This window comes from Tripterygium wilfordii, chromosome 9 (genome assembly GCF_013401445.1).
Source record: "Tripterygium wilfordii isolate XIE 37 chromosome 9, ASM1340144v1, whole genome shotgun sequence".
NCBI lineage: Eukaryota > Viridiplantae > Streptophyta > Magnoliopsida > Celastrales > Celastraceae > Tripterygium > Tripterygium wilfordii.
This window is the reverse complement of record NC_052240.1, coordinates 1,867,882-1,886,395: the sequence shown is the minus strand read 5'-3', so window position 1 is coordinate 1,886,395 and position 18,514 is coordinate 1,867,882. Positions and strand designations below refer to the sequence as shown.

Sequence of the window (18,514 nt, the reverse complement as noted above, 5' to 3'; positions counted from 1 at the left end):
CTAGCTAATTTGTTCCTATCAAGCACTTGTAGTGGCTGGAAGAACCTGGAGAAATTGGCACTACCACAGATGCTGTCATGTGATTAAATGCTCTTGTTGCTCTTGGGGCTTTCTGTGACTAAGAACAGGAAATCTTGTCTGCACATGTTTTTCATGTTTAGTTTATGTTCCATATGCCTTTAGGCCTTCAAATGTACTGTTCTCCAATTGACAGGAGAAGGGTTCCTCCTTAAATAACTTGATGATGTTAATGGGGGATTTGGTAAGTGGGTTATGTCAAAACCTTGAAGGACATGAGGACAGAAGGGGAAAACTATATAGAAACAGAGGTCATAGGAGATAACTAGAAAAAGGGGGAAATGAACTAAACATTATTCTCAATGGTTTGGAAGTAAAAAATAAAAATTCTACATGAACGGGCAATCAAACATATGTTCTATTACAACAAGCTCATCCAAGTCTCTCTGTACTGTTCACACCAATCAGCGACTAAGTAGAGCTAAAGGTTTTGCATTCTCACACCAGCGTCTCTACCGTAGGGAATCTGACCATCGTGAGCCTTGGAGTAGCTAGCATAGTAAAGTTCAGAGACTATGCCTGTGAGAACAATGAAAGCAGCCCCAGCCCCAAAGACTCCTTTCCTCAGTGTCTCACACGAAATAGTATCAGAGATGCGATTCCTGTATTTGGTGTGGTGGGCATTTGTCACAGATCCCGCCAGTAAGCACACCTCGGCAATGAAAAAGAACACCCTGGGAGATAATACAATGAGCGAACCAGTGAGGAGGGAAAATAGCATATCTTTCCATGAGATTCACAAATAACATGAAGTTTCACTAATTCATGTTTGCATTTATTAACCTAAGCGAGTCTCATCAGTGACCAACAAAGAATCATTTGAGTCATAGTTGGCAAGAGAACATACCAGCAAAATATAAATAGAAAAACTGCCCATGCCCTGGACCCACCAGGCCGCAAAGCCCTTCCACAGCACAAGCATCGACTGGCCACCATTATAAGGGCTTGACTAGCCAAGAGTAATACAAATGAACCTGCCCCTAAGCCAGTAGCAATATCCGAATCATACTGACAATAACTATAATCTGCTTCTTTTAAGACTACGGCCTGTTAAAAAAGGAAATAAGGATAAGTTGAAGCTGGCTATACAAGTCTGCAACTCATCACCTCAAAGCATGGAAGGGGGGATTGGAGCAAAGGAGTTACAAGATAAGCAACATATACTTTGTTATAGTCCATCTCCAAGACAAGACGAGAGAGAGAAAGCTACATTGTCATATCAAAATTAAATAAATGTGCGAATATTACTCAAGTTTGAGCCAAATATGTTTAGAAGGTCTTTTGATGTTAGCGAAGGCAAGACATATCAAAGTTGAAACTCCTACGGTATTTTAGCACTGGTTCCAGGTAACTAGTTCAAATGCAGTCTTTTTTGTTTTTTGCTTTTCTTCTTTGGGTGGGCTGTGTGTGAGGTGGCTGCAATGCTGAGAGTTTACAGAGATTTAGTCAACCGTTGGAAAATGTCAAGAAGAGTACAAAATAACAATTAATAAAAAAAGGATACAAAAGAATTCCTGCAACAAAGTAATGGGATATGATACGTACCCATAACTTAATAACCTGCATGATTCTCCAATAAAATCCAGGAAAAATGGAAAAAATACGAGTATTGATTGAGGAAGTGGGTATGGTAATGCCCTACTTCTCCTCGTGTTCTTAGAAACAATAAATAAAGATTAACCCCAGCATAATAATAAGGGTTACTGGAAGAGTGAAAAGTACACAAATACAGATACTTTACGCACCTGTGAAAATATATGGACAGTAAAAACATAAGTGATAACAAACAAGTGGCAAAGCAGCAAATGTAAACAAAAAACAAAAAAAAATCACTTAAAAGTGCTTATGGAAACATATGGACGATATAAACAGAAGTGATACCAACAATTAACGTTGACAACTTGGCATATGTACATTCATCATATTGTTCATGTGAATCCATTCCCTTTTACTTTCTAATCATTAACATTCACTCTTCCAGTAAACCATGCACCAAATTGAAGTTGCATCATAATTGTATATCTTAAGGGAAAGGAATAAAAAAAGGCCTCGTCTATTAGCCTAACAACTCACCCTGATCACGACTTTGATAAAATAGCACCCTTTCTATTCAATTGCGGCTTCTAGCCAACCACATATGGAGTCATACTACCACGTCTATACTTCCAGTTTGGTATTCAATAGGAGTGTTTATACTTCCAGTTTGGTCTTCAATAGGAATGTTCCTTACCTACTTGCATGTATTCTCCACGAGAAAGGCCAACTCTGAACTGATTCAAAATTCCTTGGATAAAAGTTCAGGATTCTGATTTACCTCTCAATCAAATAAATTCGAGGCTTCTCATACAGAAACATAGGACAGAAAATGAGGTCAATCACAAAGTTCAGATCTTTCATGGCTTTAATATTATGGTTTTAATTCCCTTGTAAATCTAAAATATTACGCTAGAGCATTCAATGTTCTAAAATATCACACAAAACAAAAGGAATAAAAAAACAGAAATCCAACCCAACTAAATCCCGTAAATTTAGCGACGAAAAAACAAGAAAAGCACCAGATTCACTATCCAGAATAACAGCAATAAATCCAATCTGAAAACATAGTTGATATGGGGTGGTGAGAAAAAAGAACTGACAGTATTCCTTCTTTGCTCAGCAGCAACAGCAAGCCCAAAAGCAATCAGATCGAGCAAAAAAACCGCAATTAACAACAGCACCGAAGCCATTTCTCACAAATCTTTCAGCTCCAATTGCTCTCTCCGTGTATGCCTCAAGTTCTAACTCTGCACACAGAGAGACACCGAAGAAGCGTTAGATAGAAGCACCGTATCAGCTCTCCACAGATAATGGCTTTAATTATTACAGAATATAAATAAATAAATAAATAAATAAATGCCTGTAAAACAAAATCAGTCGCTATATTAATGGAGTTGAGTGTACGGCATCATACACAACACAAGACAAACCGCCGAGAAATTTTCTCCTGTGTTTCTCCGAGATCACATAAGATTCAATTTCAACCAAGACTGGAAGAGATCACGAAGAAAATTTGTCCGAGAGATGCCCTGAATGATCTTTCGAATCTACATTTACGGCGCACGTTATGTCAATAAATACTTTATTTATTGTAATTGTATTTATAAATTGGTGGGTTGGGCTTGAGCACTTTAAACTTTTAGAGTGAACTTGGGCTTTCTATATTGAGAACTTAATGAGAAGGCCTTGTTGAATTTCGGCCTACGAAAAGTGAATACACAATCAGCCCAAATTAAACATTTCAGGACAAAACGGGGATATCATTTTGGGCCTCTCTTTTAAAAAAGAGCCGGACCCCAAAGCCCAATACGCTGCCTTACTAGGATGACGTAATGGCCGGACTATAATGTTGGGATCGAACGGAATACCACATCGTCTAGTTATATGTAAACTAGAGGGTTTATAATAGAACACGAAGCGAGGACATTGTTTCCCTTCGGGGACATCCGATAAATTTGGAACGATACAGAGAAGATTAGCATGGCCCCTGAAGATTACCATGGCCCCTGCGCAAGGATGACACGCACAAATCGAGAAATGGTCCAAATTTTTTTTGCCGTTTTTCTTTGCTCAGATTCATTCAGTTTTGCTCTCTTTTTCTTTGCGTTCGGGTTTGATCGTTCTGTTTCCATGGCTTCGTGTCAATTGGTGAGGCATATTTTCTGATAAATCTTCTTCTTCGTTACAGCTTGTGAATTCTTTTAATGCACAATTCATTATTTTGTAGTGGTTCTGTTGGATACTAGGATACTGAAGCTGGGTATTTGAAAAGATTCGGGGACATCCGATAAATTTGGAACGATACAGAGAAGATTAGCATGGCCCCTGCGCAAGGATGACACGCACAAATCGAGAAATGGTCCAAATTTTTTTTGCCGTTTTTCTTTGCTCAGATTCATTCAGTTTTGCTCTCTTTTTCTTTGCGTTCGGGTTTGATCGTTCTGTTTCCATGGCTTCGTGTCAATTGGTGAGGCATATTTTCTGATAAATCTTCTTCTTCGTTACAGCTTGTGAATTCTTTTAATGCACAATTCATTATTTTGTAGTGGTTCTGTTGGATACTAGGATACTGAAGCTGGGTATTTGAAAAGATTCCGACTTTATTTGCTGAATGAGCCATTGGGGATGCTGGCTTCAGTTTATTTTGCTGAATGTTGATTTGTTTTTTTCTCCATTTCTGCGTAACCAGGTGTCTGTTTCTGTCGATGTTGGTGGGTATTATTAGAAATTATGTGAGGTTTACTGGCTTTCTGCTGGGGTTGTTCAAGAGCATTTATAGTTTTTGTAATCAGATATGATTGTGGGAAAATAGTATAGATTATGCACAATCATCCTATTTTGTTTCAATACTCTGTCAGTGCAAGAGTCAAAACTGAATTTACGTTTTTGCAGGCTGGAGACCTGAACTTTTTGTGCTCTCATTGAGAATGCAGCAAACTGAGACGAGTTGGCTTTGTATCTTTCTGGGTCAGAAATAGGAGAGCAAAGTAAGTTTCTTTAAAGCCTCTTGTAACTTGTTACATGGTTCAATGACATAATTGGATAGTTGGTGTTTATATAATAACATATCCATGGCATGGAAATTGAGTAGCAAAAATTTCTAGGGTTTATCTCAATTAATGTTTTCATGGTTATCGCTTTTGCTTACGTAAACATTAGCATGAAAAATCCATAGTTAAACAGTGTAAGTATTGTTGAGAATACTTCAAATTCATTTTTCCTGTCATTTGTTTAATGATTTAGCATTGTTAGTAATATGCTATTCCCAGTATTTTACAATGGAAAGCTCTTGAGAAACTGACATACTAGTGATAACAGCTACATCCAGAAAGATTTTCTCATTGGTAGTTATTTTTTAATGGTGATAGTTCATTGAAAAAATTGTGTGCAATTGATTACATCCAAGTTCTTGTTGCAATATGTATTGCAAGGGTAAAAACTCCACATTTACTTGTACTTTTAATGTTTTCATCGTTGCCCGTGAAGCTTTCTTTTCTTGTTCTTATGTACACTACTGCATTTCATGCTTAAGACTCTAAATTGAAGACTATCATAAACAAGGTATGAAAGGTTTTTTTTCAATGCTCTTGTAGTGAAATGAGATTCTAAGTCAAAACTTTACGAAATTGCTCCACCAGATATTGTTTTTATGGGATTTTAGAACCCATTATTACATAATGAATCACTTAAGTTTCAACTCCAATTATATATGCACGACAAAAAATTCGACAACACCACCCCGAGAACTATACATCCACATTGCAGTTTATCTTTTTCTTAGGTTGCCCTAAGTTTCACAGAAGTCATCCTACTTGTCTTGAGCAAAGGAACGGGTCTTGTTCTTGTCATACTTGCTGGAACCTTTTGCGGTTTTATTTTCTGAAGGGACTTTCTTGGTCGGAGCGTAACCAGCAGCTGCAGTTCTTTCAGCAATTCTTTTCTGCCGTTGAATCAATAGTTCTTCCATATTCTTTCGAATATCTTCTTCCTGTTTACAGACATGTTTCTTAAGAAGTTAGGGAAAAAAAGAAAAGAAAAGGAAGACAGTAAGGGAAATAAAGCAGCACTACAAATTTGCAACTAAATGTTTAAGGTACCTTCTCTAATCTGCTTTTCTGAGCATTTAGCCTACTCACAAGAGATGGTTTCTTGCTTTTAGTAACGATCTCATATTTTCCCTTCCCATGGGATGCATTCAACGCTTTGGATTTTGCCTCTTTAGTGGGATCTTTTGTTTTACAAACTTGATTGTTGGCTGCTCTAGTTACATCACCATTTGCGGGAAGCTCATTCTTGGCATGATTGCCTCTTTGACCACCTGAGCACATTCTATCTCCTTCCATAAATGATATGTCAACACCATAGTCTACTGTCCAGGTTTCTAGTGCAGATATGAATCCAGAATCCCGTTCAAGCAGCATGCAGAGGTCATTAGGTTCAAAAGGGTCACCTAAATGGTTCTTCTCTTGTGAACGATTTATGGTGCCACTATCAGGCATAGGAGATATTGCTAGATCTGCAACCATGTTTATGTCAGTTTTCCATTGGGAATCACGAGGATTTTCAGCTTCTATTCGGGTCTGCACCATGAAAGAATCATCTATAACTACATCTTTTCAACTCTTCTCATTGTAGTATTTACAACCCTCTGACAACCGCATGCAGTCATCGCCATATACTGTTTGCCTGAAGGTTCCATCCTGGTTCTCAGGTTTGTTCGATTGCTTAACAACAAACCAATCTTCTTCCTTTCTAGTTATAATGCTAGATTTAGACGCTGTACAAGCAGATACGCTATCATTTTGCACATTTATTGATTCTTCCCGTCTTTGTGAAACCAAGAATTGCTCATCCGGACAATCACTTCTCTTCACGATTGATCGAAAGTTCTCTCCATTTTTAAAATCTTCCAACTTCGTTGTACGATCACTTCCTCCATCTCTCTTGCTAGAAACAAACGAATCTCCTGCTGCCATCTGCTGCTTTGGGATCTTTTCCATTTCCAGGTCCATAGCAGGGCTGGTTGCAATCGAAACCCCATCTTCCAAGCTCTTGTCAGCAAAACATTCATCTGGAACATCCAGGGGTTGCGACTTTTCTACTATATGAACAGTTGCCTTTTCATCTCTCATCAGAAGGTTCTGGAAATTATCCCAGCTCTCATTTCCTTTTCCTCTGTCAGATGAATCTGCAACAACACCGTCGTCATAATTATGATGATCAGCATCATTTGATCTATTTGGAATGGAGTTTGACTCACGTGACTTCGCCAGTGATCCAACTGCATTATCTTCATCATTGAACTTGCATTCATCCAAAGAAGATTCATCGGAGACTTCCAGTTTTTCTCCATTCCTGCGCTTAGGAGTGATGTAGTTAATATTACGAATAACTACTGTTCTAGAAGACTTCTTCCCGTACTTTTTCCTGTTTGGATGTTTCTTTGAAGACATCTTCTGTGCAGATGAATCTGAATCACTCTCTGACTCACTGGACTCAATCTGCCTATCTTTTCCTGATTCTGCAATGCCATTCCGATTCTGATATTTTTCCTTTTTCTCTGAAGATGACTTTTGGTAATTGACTTCATGAGCAGGAGGAAGACTAGAATCATTTTCACGAGGAGTCCACTGCGCATTCATTTGATAGGGTGAGGTCCCAGGCTTCATGGCAGGGAAAGCAAATCCTTCGTAAGGAGGCAGTTGTTGAATAGGGTGCTGAAAATTGTAGAAATGCTGAGGTAGATAGTGTATCCATGGCGTTGGCACTTGAACATTTGCAAAAGTTGATTGTGTTTTATCATCTGCACACAATGTTCTTTGATATTAGAGATGGTAAATCTTCCATTCTTCACTTAGCAATGAATATAATTTGACAACTTTTCGGGTAAGTTTTGCAGAAACACAGGCCATTTTCAAAGCTGGTCTAGAAAAGATACCGAGAGGCCAGGAGGGTGAAGTAAAGTAGTGCATATACTGAACAATTTTCTGTTAACATTGAAAGAGTAAGAAATACCTTTTTTGCTATCTAAACTTTCTTGATCTGTAACTGTGACATATTTTTTCACATCTGAAGATCCATTTGAGACAATTTCGCCGACAACATTCCCATCACTCTGAAAGTTTGTTGTGATCCCATCCATGAGCACAATACCTGATGTTCCCGAGAATGTAAGTTCAGAGCGTGAACATGCCTCCATTTTCGCCAATTCCTCCATCCAAATTCTATCTGTGCGCTTTTTCTTGCATAACTCTTTGAAATCAATGCATGCTTCCCTAAATGCAATTAAACTCAAAGTTAAACATGTTGGAGACTCATTGTTTCCTAACGTAGTCTGTACAGGGTCATATGTACCTCAATCGTGAAGCCCCGAAAGCATCTGCAAAAGAAATGAGATCATCTATGCTGCCCATCTCAAATCCAGCAGCATGTCCACCGGCATAGGCCATCGCTTGCTCTTTCTGGAGCAACATTTTCCTGGTTCCTAATAGGCGTTGATGTTGGATCCTTATAATATTGAAGAAGTTAGTGGCAAAGACAATGAAAATAGTCCATTAGTACAAAACATGCAGGCATTTAGATAGTATAGAAATGCTACTTGGAGCTTTCTTCGGGTTCTAAATCAAGATTTCTCTCATGTTCAACCTTAACCTGTAAGAAAAAAAACAACGAAAAATTTGAAGCAAGTTTTATAAAAAACTCACTATGAAGTAAGGAAACACAAGGAGATTCTGTGGAAAAATAGAAGAACCTTTGCTGTTTCAGTAGACTCCATGGTGTCACCGGTTGCAGCTGCACCACTTTCTGATACAATAAACTTAGTCAGTAGATGATCTTATATAATTTTGACTGGTGCATTGGTCTGATTTAGCAAATAAGCCAATCAATTTACAAATACTTGGATTATTCTTTTCTATAAATTTTCTTAGAATTGTGAGTCTTGGAACGTATACCTTGCTCCCTTGGCACAGCTACATTGGTGTTTGAGACCTCATTAGCTTCAAATGATCTCTCAATTTGCAATATTTCTCTTTCCAAACTGATAAACCTCTCAAGAATTGCTGGCGTGCTCACGAACCGCACAAATCTGTTCAATTCAAAAAAAAAAAAAGTTCCCCAATTGCCTTAATCAAATTCCAAAATTAGGTCTTCTTTCGTAGACTAATCACAACAAATTTCTTTTCACAACATTTAGTAAATCTGAGTCACCAAATAGCGCGATTATCTTGGACGAATTAAACCAAATAAACACCGAATATCAAATTCTCTAAATTAACCCCTAAAATTGGAGATTTAGAGATTCTGTTCACCTCTGAAATGTGAGTTTAGTGAACCAAGGGGCATCAAGGGTTGGTGGGGAAAGTTTAATGGAGTAACCACCCTTGTGAATTTGATCTCTAACATATTTGAGGTGGGTATTGAAGGGTTCGAATAACCCAGAAGCGATTTTCTCATTCTTCCCACCAGAGAAGAGCACCAAATCACACCTTCACATAAAAAAACAGAGTTAAGGAGGGAAAAACACACACAATATCACTGTTTATACAGAAAGAAGAAAAAACAGAGCACTGAGAATTGAAAAAAAAAAAAAAAAAAAACTACCTCGTTCGAGTCGGTGTGAGTTGAAACAGAGCATAGTCAAGGCGAGCTCGCGAGTCCATTGACATTCAGGGAGAAGGAGAAGAAGAAGAAGAAGAGTCAAAATTATAGAATTTTTGGTGGGTTTGGTTGTGCGATTGAAAATTCGAAAGTGAAGATTATGGATTGCATGAGAGAGTCAATGTCATCGAACGTGGCCATCACATTCTTGCAATGCAAGCTCAAGCTGTACTGTATGTGAGAGAGACAATAATGAAAAGCTTTGCAGTTTGCACATGCACATAGAATTATAGATATAGTTGGCGGCTGACTTCGCGCCACAATACTTGGGGCCCCGCCAATATTGAGACGTTTGATGAGCTTTCAATCATTGGGCCATAAAGCCCACAATTATGTGGCGTAAATTGTTATAAAGTAGAGTGGGCTTATCGGCGTTACCTTAGCCCAGGAAATAAAGTGAGGAGTTCACGGGCCCAAGTTTGAAATTGACTACGAGCCCAATGAGCCCTCACGTTGAATTGAATACAAAGTTTGGTTCTGGCTGTCAAAGCTTGGATACGAAAACTCCAAATTCAAGTTTGTGACAAATGATAAATTTGTATGTTTTCGTTTTCGGTTTTAAGGAAAAAAAAATGTTCATCAAAGTAATGTTGTACAGGACCCAATTTGACAAATTCTTCGGTCATATGAACAATGGACTGTTTTGTAAGAATTAATTGACCAGTCCAATTATTTGATCTTTTCAAACACAACATCTAACTTATTTTTTTCATAATTTCCTTCTTCCATACTTAATAATTAATCAACATTTTTTTGTGTAATTATAAATATTAGTCGTTATGGGGAATATATATATATATATGATATAATTGTACCACATTAATAATGAAACTATTAGGAGAATGAGTGATTTTGCATGGAATTTCAGGCTTTTCTCCACTTTCTTCTTATGCAAGTTAAGTTTAATTGAAATTATTTTGACGAATCAGGTATTTTAGGCATGATTAAACCCATATTGGGTTTACAATGACCATGTAAAAGTCCAATATATATTCAAGTTCAAAACAGACGACCATATATGCTATGTATCTCTCATGGTCTTTTACTGGAGGAAGAGAGACCCGTAGGTGGCATGCATGGGAATTTGACCTGTGGACATACTTTTAGTATTATTCTTATTTTCTTGGACAAGAAGCATAGAATATATGATATATATGTCCTTTTGTCTGCAAGGACAGCATATATAAATTGAGTTAATTTTGTCTTATATGCATAGTCACATCATGACAGTGCATATATACAGTGATGGGTGTATGTATGTAAAGGTTTCGAACAGTCAACAACAATAACCCAGTCAAGAACCACGTTGTTCAAGTAATAGTCTAAGGATTCATACCAAGTCAGAAATTCTTTTGCTTTTCTTGGAGTTGGAAAGATATTGTCATTTGACACCTGACATTGGAATTTATTACTCGTACTTTTTTAAGCACTAATTAAAGTTTCCACTTTTTTATTTATTTATTATGAAAACGAGTTTTTTTTAAAAAATTTTAAGACCAATATTCCAACTTACAAATAACTGTAGAACCACATGAATCTTGAGGATCAGAAGATACCAACCACCATGTTTAATTTTTGTGTGTATATGCGTTATTAGTTTCCCATGAATGGATGATTGGTGTTCAGATTTCCAAGTCCTAATTTGAGGTGATCATATTATAATTGGCATTTGATTATGAAAAAGTAATTTAGGGTTTGGGTTTTGAGTATCAAAATCCTTTAATATAAAGTGTGTATATGTGTGTATATATATGTGTGTGTGATGGGAGCACTTAATCGGAGTAATGCTGATAATTTGTCCAACTATCAAAGGGTGGCTGAGTTGGCAGGGATAAATACTTTTAGTTGGGGACACAAGTTCGACACCACTCTTCATATTAATACCATGTGATTTATCAGTTATTTGATTAGAGTGAGGCGATCCAAGTATCTGGAGTTTACACAATAATTATGTGCTTATTATAGGTTCTATGATATAAATTGTATAATATATGTGTGTTATAATAAGAGATGTATAGTAAATCTAGAATCCATGATTGAAGTAGGAAAATATTGTGAATTACCTACAAATAAAATATATAATATATATATATATATATATTTATTCTCTTACAAAATATTTGTCGTTCTATGGATTCTCTGGAAAAATTTTATTAATTACACAACGCACATATGTATATTATTTTTAAAACAATGAGAGAGATTCGAATCCTGATCATCAGGATGATACAAACCCTCCTTATCATTACAATTAGTGACTTGTGTGTATATATATATTACAGTCAAAATACGGACGTACTGACATAAAACCAAGAAAGACGGTAGTATCGAATAGGACAGCGTGAACCTCGACAGTGCCGCAACGAATTGATTTGTCAGAAAATCAATATTTTGTACATATATATAAATATATATGTATATATATGTGTGTGATTATGTGTGAATAATATAGGAATGAGCGACCATTTCAAATTTCAATGGGTCTCTTACGACCATTAAAAAATACATACATACATACTATATAGAACCGTGTTTGAAGGATCTGTAGAGTTCGATGTTCCACATAACCCAGCCGAGACAGTAAAAAAAACATCTATGTTCTTTTGTTTCACTCCCGTTATAGTTTCTTCCCTTCAAAAACAAAATTAATACCAGGTATTTTCTTTCAAGTCCAAATTCAGACAACTCTTTGATCATATCCCAGTCCATTCACCATATTAATTTAATCAAATTCCATTTATTAATCTCTAACTATATATATATACACTCACCCTCCACCCTGTCTCCCTACCTATCGCTCTCCTACACAAAAATCAAAACCACCAAAATTATTTTTTTTGCCTTAGCTTCTTCAAGGAGCCATGCAACGTTACATTTCATCATCACCAACATCCGCCATGAACTTGTACCGAAAAATCTTCAAACCCCACTACCAACAACACTTGATCACAATTAATCGATCACCACCACCGTGTGATGTCTTCATCAACCACCGAGGGATTGATACGAAGAGGACGATCGCGGGGTTACTCTACGATCACTTGCGCCGGCTTGGGCTGCACCCATTTTTGGACAGCAAGAACATGGAGCCCGGAGACAAGTTGTTCGACGAAATCGATTCGGCTATCAGAAGATCTAAGATTGCTGTTGCTGTGTTTTCGCCGAGATATTGTGACTCCTACTTTTGTCTACATGAGTTGGCCTTGATTATGGAGAGTAAGAAGAGAGTTATACCCGTATTTTGTGATGTGAAGCCGTCGCAATTGAGAGTTGTCGACAATGGAAGCTGTGATGCTAAAGAGATTCAGAGATTCAAATGGGCTCTTGAGGAGGCTAAGTACACGGTCGGCCTCACATTTGATTCCCATAGAGGGTATGTCTATATGCGTATATATATATATATATATATTCTACACTTGCATAATGTTTAAGTTGTTTTGGTTTCTTTATGAACCTTAAATTGACGTTATATTATGGATTATATAGGGATTGGTCGGAGTTCTTGTCGGAGGCGACCGATGCGGTGATAAAGAACTTGTTGGAGGTGGAAGGAGGAGGAGGAGAAAGAAGGATTCGCAAAAATATTGTGCAAAGATTCCTAAAACGAAGAACCAAAATCATGGTTTGAAAATAAGGATGACTTGATTCATAATTTTTTTATTTTTTTACATGGTTAATTATTTGTTAATTCAATTCTTTTGGTATCTCTCATCAATTCTTTTGTTGAATAAGAGGGGTACTGAGGTAACGCATAGTTGATGATCCTCTTCTTCTTCTTCTTTTTTAATCATTATTGATTAATTTAATTTCTTGTTAATTCAATAAGAAGATAGGAATGCCTTTTTTAACTTGTATATTGAAAATTCAATGAAATTTACATTTTTTGTTTCTCCTTAATTAATATTTGTATCTTAGACTCTCCATGCATGGTTTTTTGTTTTACATGATCTTACACACACACATATATATATATATACACACACACATATACATATGCATATACACATACATACATATGCATATATATGCATGGAGGATTTCTCACATCTAATGTAAGGGTGTAAAATAAGAGTGACTTTTTAATGGTGTAGACAAATGAGATGACAAGTGGGGTCCACTGTTTTGGGTCTCACATGTTTTAAATCAATGGTGTAAACATAAATCCTTATTTTACACCCTTACATTAGACTCTTATGTGAGAATTCCTCATATGACATATATACACATATATACATAGATAAATATACATACATACATACATATATATATAGAAATTCTCCTATAAGTATACAAATTAAGGACATAAAATCAAGACTGGCCCTGCCCTTTTGGTGGCCTTGGGCAAAAAATTATTTGGAGGCCCTTTATACTTAAAAAACATGAAATAAAACACATGAAATTTTTCATGTTTGGAACCCAATTTTGGGAGGCTAGGCCATCACGCCTTGAATTTTATTACATAAAATCAGTCATTACAAAAATTGAAAAAAGAAAAAAAAAATTGACATTTTCAAAATTACATGAAATCACATAAATATCTTAGATCTTACAATATTTTGAGAAGCAAAATCATCAATAGCGGCCTCAAAATCATCAATAGCATCACAAAAAGATTTTCAACAATTTTAGCTTAGAAAAGCTCCTCTCTACTGATGCAACAGTTACTGGAACGGTTAATAAAATTCTATAAGCTATAAAACATTTGGTATACACTTATATATATATATTGGGGCCCCCAGATTGGGGGCCTTGGGCGGTCGCCCAGGCCGGCCCTACATAAAATAAGTAAAAAAATTTTACCATTAATTTAAGTGAAATAACTATATATATACCACGGTATAGCAGTTGAAACTGGGCAATTGGGCATGCAACTTCTTATTTTCAACTCTCGAAATGGAACGCTAAAAGTATCCAATACGTACGGTACGGATCGACAATATTGATTCTTCTGAATGCGGTGACCTTGTCTTATATAGTTTTCTTCTTCTAACATATATATATATATATAAAATATGGCAAAAGCTATTAATGTTAAATATTGACAAAATGGGGGGATTGTTTATTGGAACTTGAAAGTCAAATGGAGAGCAATAAATATATTTCCATGAAATGTTAGGGAAACTGTACTCGCAGTCTAAGTTTGCAGGTGGTCTTATCTGATCATCTTTCGATCGATCGATATCCACAGAAAAGAACAATCATTTCATGCTAAAGTTGCACTTTCATGTTTGTTTCATTCGAAAGGTAAAGAGAATCGTATTATAACGTTGTGTTTATTTTGGCCATCAATAAAGTCTCATCCAATGATGGAGAAGGATTTGGGGCTCTAGAATTCGTGAGAAGTTCTAAAGTCTCAAATTCTTCCATGTAAACCGTCAGATTAATCTAAGGGGTTAAATAAGGAGCTATGACATCGATTCATATTAACCTGAAATACACAGAATTCCTTCTTTGGAGTTTGAGCAATGATTCTCTTTCTTCTCCGTACACTATCCTAAACATCCCAGATTCAAAGAAATGGTTATCTTCTCGGTTTATCTAGTCAAAAGGGGGCAAAAATAAGTTTCATTTGTGGATCCACATTTGCTACAGAAGTAGAAGAGTAGAACCACGCTAACCAAGCCCAATTCTCTCAGTCTGCTTTAAGTTCAAAGCTATGAAGTCAATAAAGACAGGCCTCTCGGACTCACAGTCTAGTACAGGCTTTCATTTATGGGCTACAAAAAAAGGTCGCCCAACTACGCTAGTCCAAACTCAAGCCCAATCATACCAAATAAATAATCACATCACTAGGTTGTCCCCACTGTAATTCCTACCGTCTGCTTTTGTTCAAACCTAGAAGGTCAACAGATAGGCCTTGCCTTAGTGGGCCTCGCATCCGATAACAGGTTCATGAGCCTATGGGCTTAGTTCAAACAATAACGGGCTCATAGAGTCATGGGATAAGGCGAGTCAGGGCCTCATGGGTATCTTGAGGAAGAGATGATGAAATCAATGTTCAGAATTAAGATCGTCATGGCCTTAGAAATGTATTCCAATATATATTATGATATTTTATGGCCCTAGCATTGCGATTTTCTTAGTATACTATGGAAGGAAGCACTTGTGGTCCACAGTTTGGTCCTTGCGGATTCATGCTTCTACCAAATCTTTCGTGTGGTCGGGTTTTACATAATGCTTTGCCCACATATATGAACCTCTTTAAATGCAAGGTTAGCATTGATGTTCGATGTCTATTATGCAAACAAGAGCCTGAATCAAGTCTACATATCTTATGGAGCCGCAAATACTTGGTGATGGTTTTTAATAATAGCATCAAATCCATTCGGAAGTTGAATTCTAGTTTCACTAACTTTGAGCACCTTTGGGTTATTGCAATGGACAAGCTGGAAAGGAGGGATTCAGCGACTCTGGCTACGACTTGTCGGATGTTATGGCAAAGACGCAATGCTTTCATTCATGAGAATGAATTTATGAACTCGGTGCTTTTGGCAAAATATGCTATTAGTTCTGCAAAATCAGAATCCACTGAAACTCCTCCTCCTGTTGGGCCCAGTAGGGGTTCAGCTGGGCAAAAGTTGGAAGGTTGGCAGCTTCCACAGGTGGGTGCTTTTAAGGTTAACTGGGATGCAGGCCTGTGCGGATCCTCGAACAAGATAGGTGCAGGTGTGATTATTCAAGACTCGGTGGGAGACATGATGGCAGCAAAAATTTCATCCAGACATTTTGTTCTCTCTTTCTTTGGCTGAGGCTGAAGCAGCCTTGACGGCTGTGGAGTTTGCTTTTGACTTGGGTTTTAGAAGCATTATTCTAGAAGGGGATTCACTTATTATAGTACAAGACATCCAGTCTGAAGCGGATTCTCTATTGAATGCTTGGAGTAATACGGTTAAGGAAATCAATAATCGTCTAGGTGCTTTTATGTCTTGGCAAGTTAATCATGTTAGGAGGTCTGATAATGAAGTTGCCCACTGTTTGGCAAGGAAGGCTTTACAGATTGGTGCGCATCGTTGAGATTGAAATGAAGAAACAAAAACAGACACCAATAACAATTTACACAACGATGTTTGGCATTGAAACTTGATAAGGAATAAATATAAGAGAATTTGACATAGTTTGAGATTGACAAAGATTTGGAAATGTAAATGAAATGCTAGAATGTTAGGAAGCTTTAAAGTTGAAATTGCCTTTGGGCTTGAGTAGTTTGTTTGATTGATTGGTTGTGTGTGTTGTCCGTCTGTCTATCATCTTATATATCTTCTGTCTTTGCACGAAAATCTCCCCCATAAACCATGATTCTACTGCAGTTATTCTTGATTTATGCCATCTTCTGTCAGTTTGAAACCATTACCACATTACCACTTCTTCATGTTAGTTTTCCCTTAAATTTCTCACAAGCTACCACCTGGACCACCTTGTTATAAATGTCACCACTTCTTCCTCTTTTCATGGACCATTCTCAGCACAACTCTACCTAGCAGTTACTCATCAAATAGGCTTCTCTTCTTCAATAATATGGGCTTGTGGGCCATAACAATCACGATGGGCCTTGCACGTGATCTCAAAGATGCCGCATCTATCTGCCTTTGGGGGGCAAGAAGAGTCCAGATTTACTTACATAAGTTCTACCTTGGATCCATCTATCAAGGTAAAACTAGTAACTTTACTTCACGAGTTTCGTGATTGTTTTGCTTGGGATTACTAAGAAATGCCAGGATTGAATAGAAAGGTGGTAGAACACAAACTGCCTATCAAGCCAGGATACAAACCATACCAACAACCATCTAGAAGAGTGTCAAGCAGTAGTAGAACATTCATATGGTACCTGAATTGCTCCCACCATGAATTCTTTTGCAGGTGGTTGATCCTTTTTCACTTGGTGGTTATCCTCTTGCTTCTTTTCTTTGCGAACCCATGTCCAGTTTCTATGTTGAACCACTGGAGACTTGTAATGGTTCCTCATATATGCAGCATACTGTCTCTGCTTTCTCCTCAACTGAGTTCTGGTTAAAGGTGCTGGAAACGGTCCCAAGATAGTTCGCTCAATCGTCTAGATAAAAGTCATATTTACATTCGGTGCATTTTATTCACATTAGTGTAGGAAACTATAATCCTTGGCACACCTGCAAATCATTATCACTTTGGGCCACATTTTGGTGACAACATCTGGTCGGTCTGAAGGCAGGGATAAGAAGAAATTGAAGATTTCTACGAAAGATCTATCACTAGTGCAAGCTAAGACAAACTGCCCATAGGAAGTGAATTTGGTAGGTAGTTGATAATCATGAGACCGTAAAGCGGGGAAGTAAGTGAACAACCAAGGTTGTAACAAACCATCAGCTCCTTTTCTGAAGAGTTCCCCCTCGATCATTACATAGTTCTGTGCCATCACTTTGATCTTCCTAGATGCGGGATCATTGGGATATGAAAGATGGTTAATGATATCTCTCCTCCAATCTTTCATCTGATTGTCAAGACTAGGCATTCAACCGTCATGCCTCTTTCCCTGATAGATGTCATAAAATTCCATACCTTGGAACTTTTTACGCAATTCGATATCCAATCCTCGCTGGGCCATCTTGACAAATTTTGACTCAGGCAGATAGACGCGACATCTATTTCTCAATCTTTTAAAATGAGCAATATACGCATGGGTGGTTTCTCTTGCCTTCTGCACCAATCTGGATAGCTCAGCCACAGACACCTCCGGTTCAGCTCTAAAGAACTGAGTGTGAAATGACCATTCCATCTCCCACCATGTGTTGATGGAATTTCTTAGTGATGTAGAATACCAAATAAAAGCAGCTCATGTCAAAGATTTTGGAAATAACCAGAGACGAAGGTTGTCAAAGTTGTCATAGTTTGCCAATTCGCCACACTGCACAGTGAAACGACCAATATGCTCCACGGTGGACAACCTTTCTTCTCTAGAGAATAACGTGAAGTCAAGTACTGACTTTTATGAAATGAAGGTAGCAGAGTATGAAGAATTGTTGAAAGAAGAAAGTAGGAGAAAAAAATCTTCTACGGGAACTTATTACCAGGAGATGGAGATGGCTGCTACAGAGGTGACTTCAGAAAAGAAAGTGTGGGTTTGTCCTGCATTGTCCAAACCAAAAGCAATGACAGATGGTTAATGATATCTCTCCTCCAATCTTCCATCTGATTGTCAAGAGCTAGGCATTCAACCGCCATACCTCTTTCCCTGATAGATGAATGAGATCTTCTTTCCACCGTGATG

The 18,514-nt window shown here is 37.4% G+C and overlaps 3 protein-coding genes, 1 long non-coding RNA gene and 2 pseudogenes across 5 annotated transcripts; 4 read left to right on the top strand and 2 right to left on the bottom strand.

Annotated features, from left to right (window-relative positions):
* Positions 1-348: 348 nt before the first annotated feature.
* Positions 349-3,247, bottom strand: LOC120005460. 2 transcript variants are annotated; one of them, XM_038855095.1, is made up of 4 exons: positions 3,029-3,247; positions 2,715-2,861; positions 926-1,125; positions 349-752 (listed from the first exon to the last, which is right to left on the bottom strand). In XM_038855095.1, the coding sequence occupies exons 2-4, from the start codon at positions 2,802-2,804 to the stop codon at positions 500-502; spliced, it is 543 nt and encodes a 180-aa protein (XP_038711023.1). In that variant the 5' UTR covers positions 2,805-2,861; positions 3,029-3,247; the 3' UTR covers positions 349-499. The 2 variants fall into 2 exon arrangements, with proteins under 2 accessions (XP_038711023.1, XP_038711024.1); XM_038855096.1 differs by lacking the exon at positions 3,029-3,247 and adding an exon at positions 2,975-2,992.
* A 295-nt stretch (positions 3,248-3,542) lies between these two features.
* On the top strand, positions 3,543-3,666 carry LOC120006735 (annotated as a pseudogene).
* On the top strand, positions 3,595-7,652 carry LOC120005461. Its single transcript, XR_005469813.1, has 5 exons — positions 3,595-3,762; positions 3,842-4,081; positions 4,507-4,601; positions 7,211-7,354; positions 7,514-7,652. It is a non-coding gene; the product is annotated as an uncharacterized LOC120005461 (long non-coding RNA).
* LOC120006734 lies at positions 3,875-3,985 on the top strand (annotated as a pseudogene).
* LOC120005459 (COP1-interacting protein 7-like) lies at positions 5,203-9,455 on the bottom strand. Its single transcript, XM_038855094.1, has 9 exons — positions 9,217-9,455; positions 8,925-9,101; positions 8,568-8,701; positions 8,366-8,418; positions 8,213-8,265; positions 7,969-8,121; positions 7,630-7,889; positions 5,712-7,417; positions 5,203-5,602 (listed from the first exon to the last, which is right to left on the bottom strand). Exons 1-8 carry the CDS (start codon positions 9,279-9,281, stop codon positions 6,231-6,233), a joined length of 2,082 nt encoding a protein of 693 aa, XP_038711022.1. The 5' UTR covers positions 9,282-9,455; the 3' UTR covers positions 5,203-5,602; positions 5,712-6,230.
* Positions 9,456-12,170: 2,715 nt separating this feature from the next.
* Positions 12,171-12,901, top strand: LOC120005491 (TIR-only protein-like). The gene is made up of 2 exons (XM_038855132.1): positions 12,171-12,646; positions 12,760-12,901. The coding sequence occupies exons 1-2, from the start codon at positions 12,171-12,173 to the stop codon at positions 12,899-12,901; spliced, it is 618 nt and encodes a 205-aa protein (XP_038711060.1).
* Positions 12,902-18,514: the final 5,613 nt, after the last annotated feature.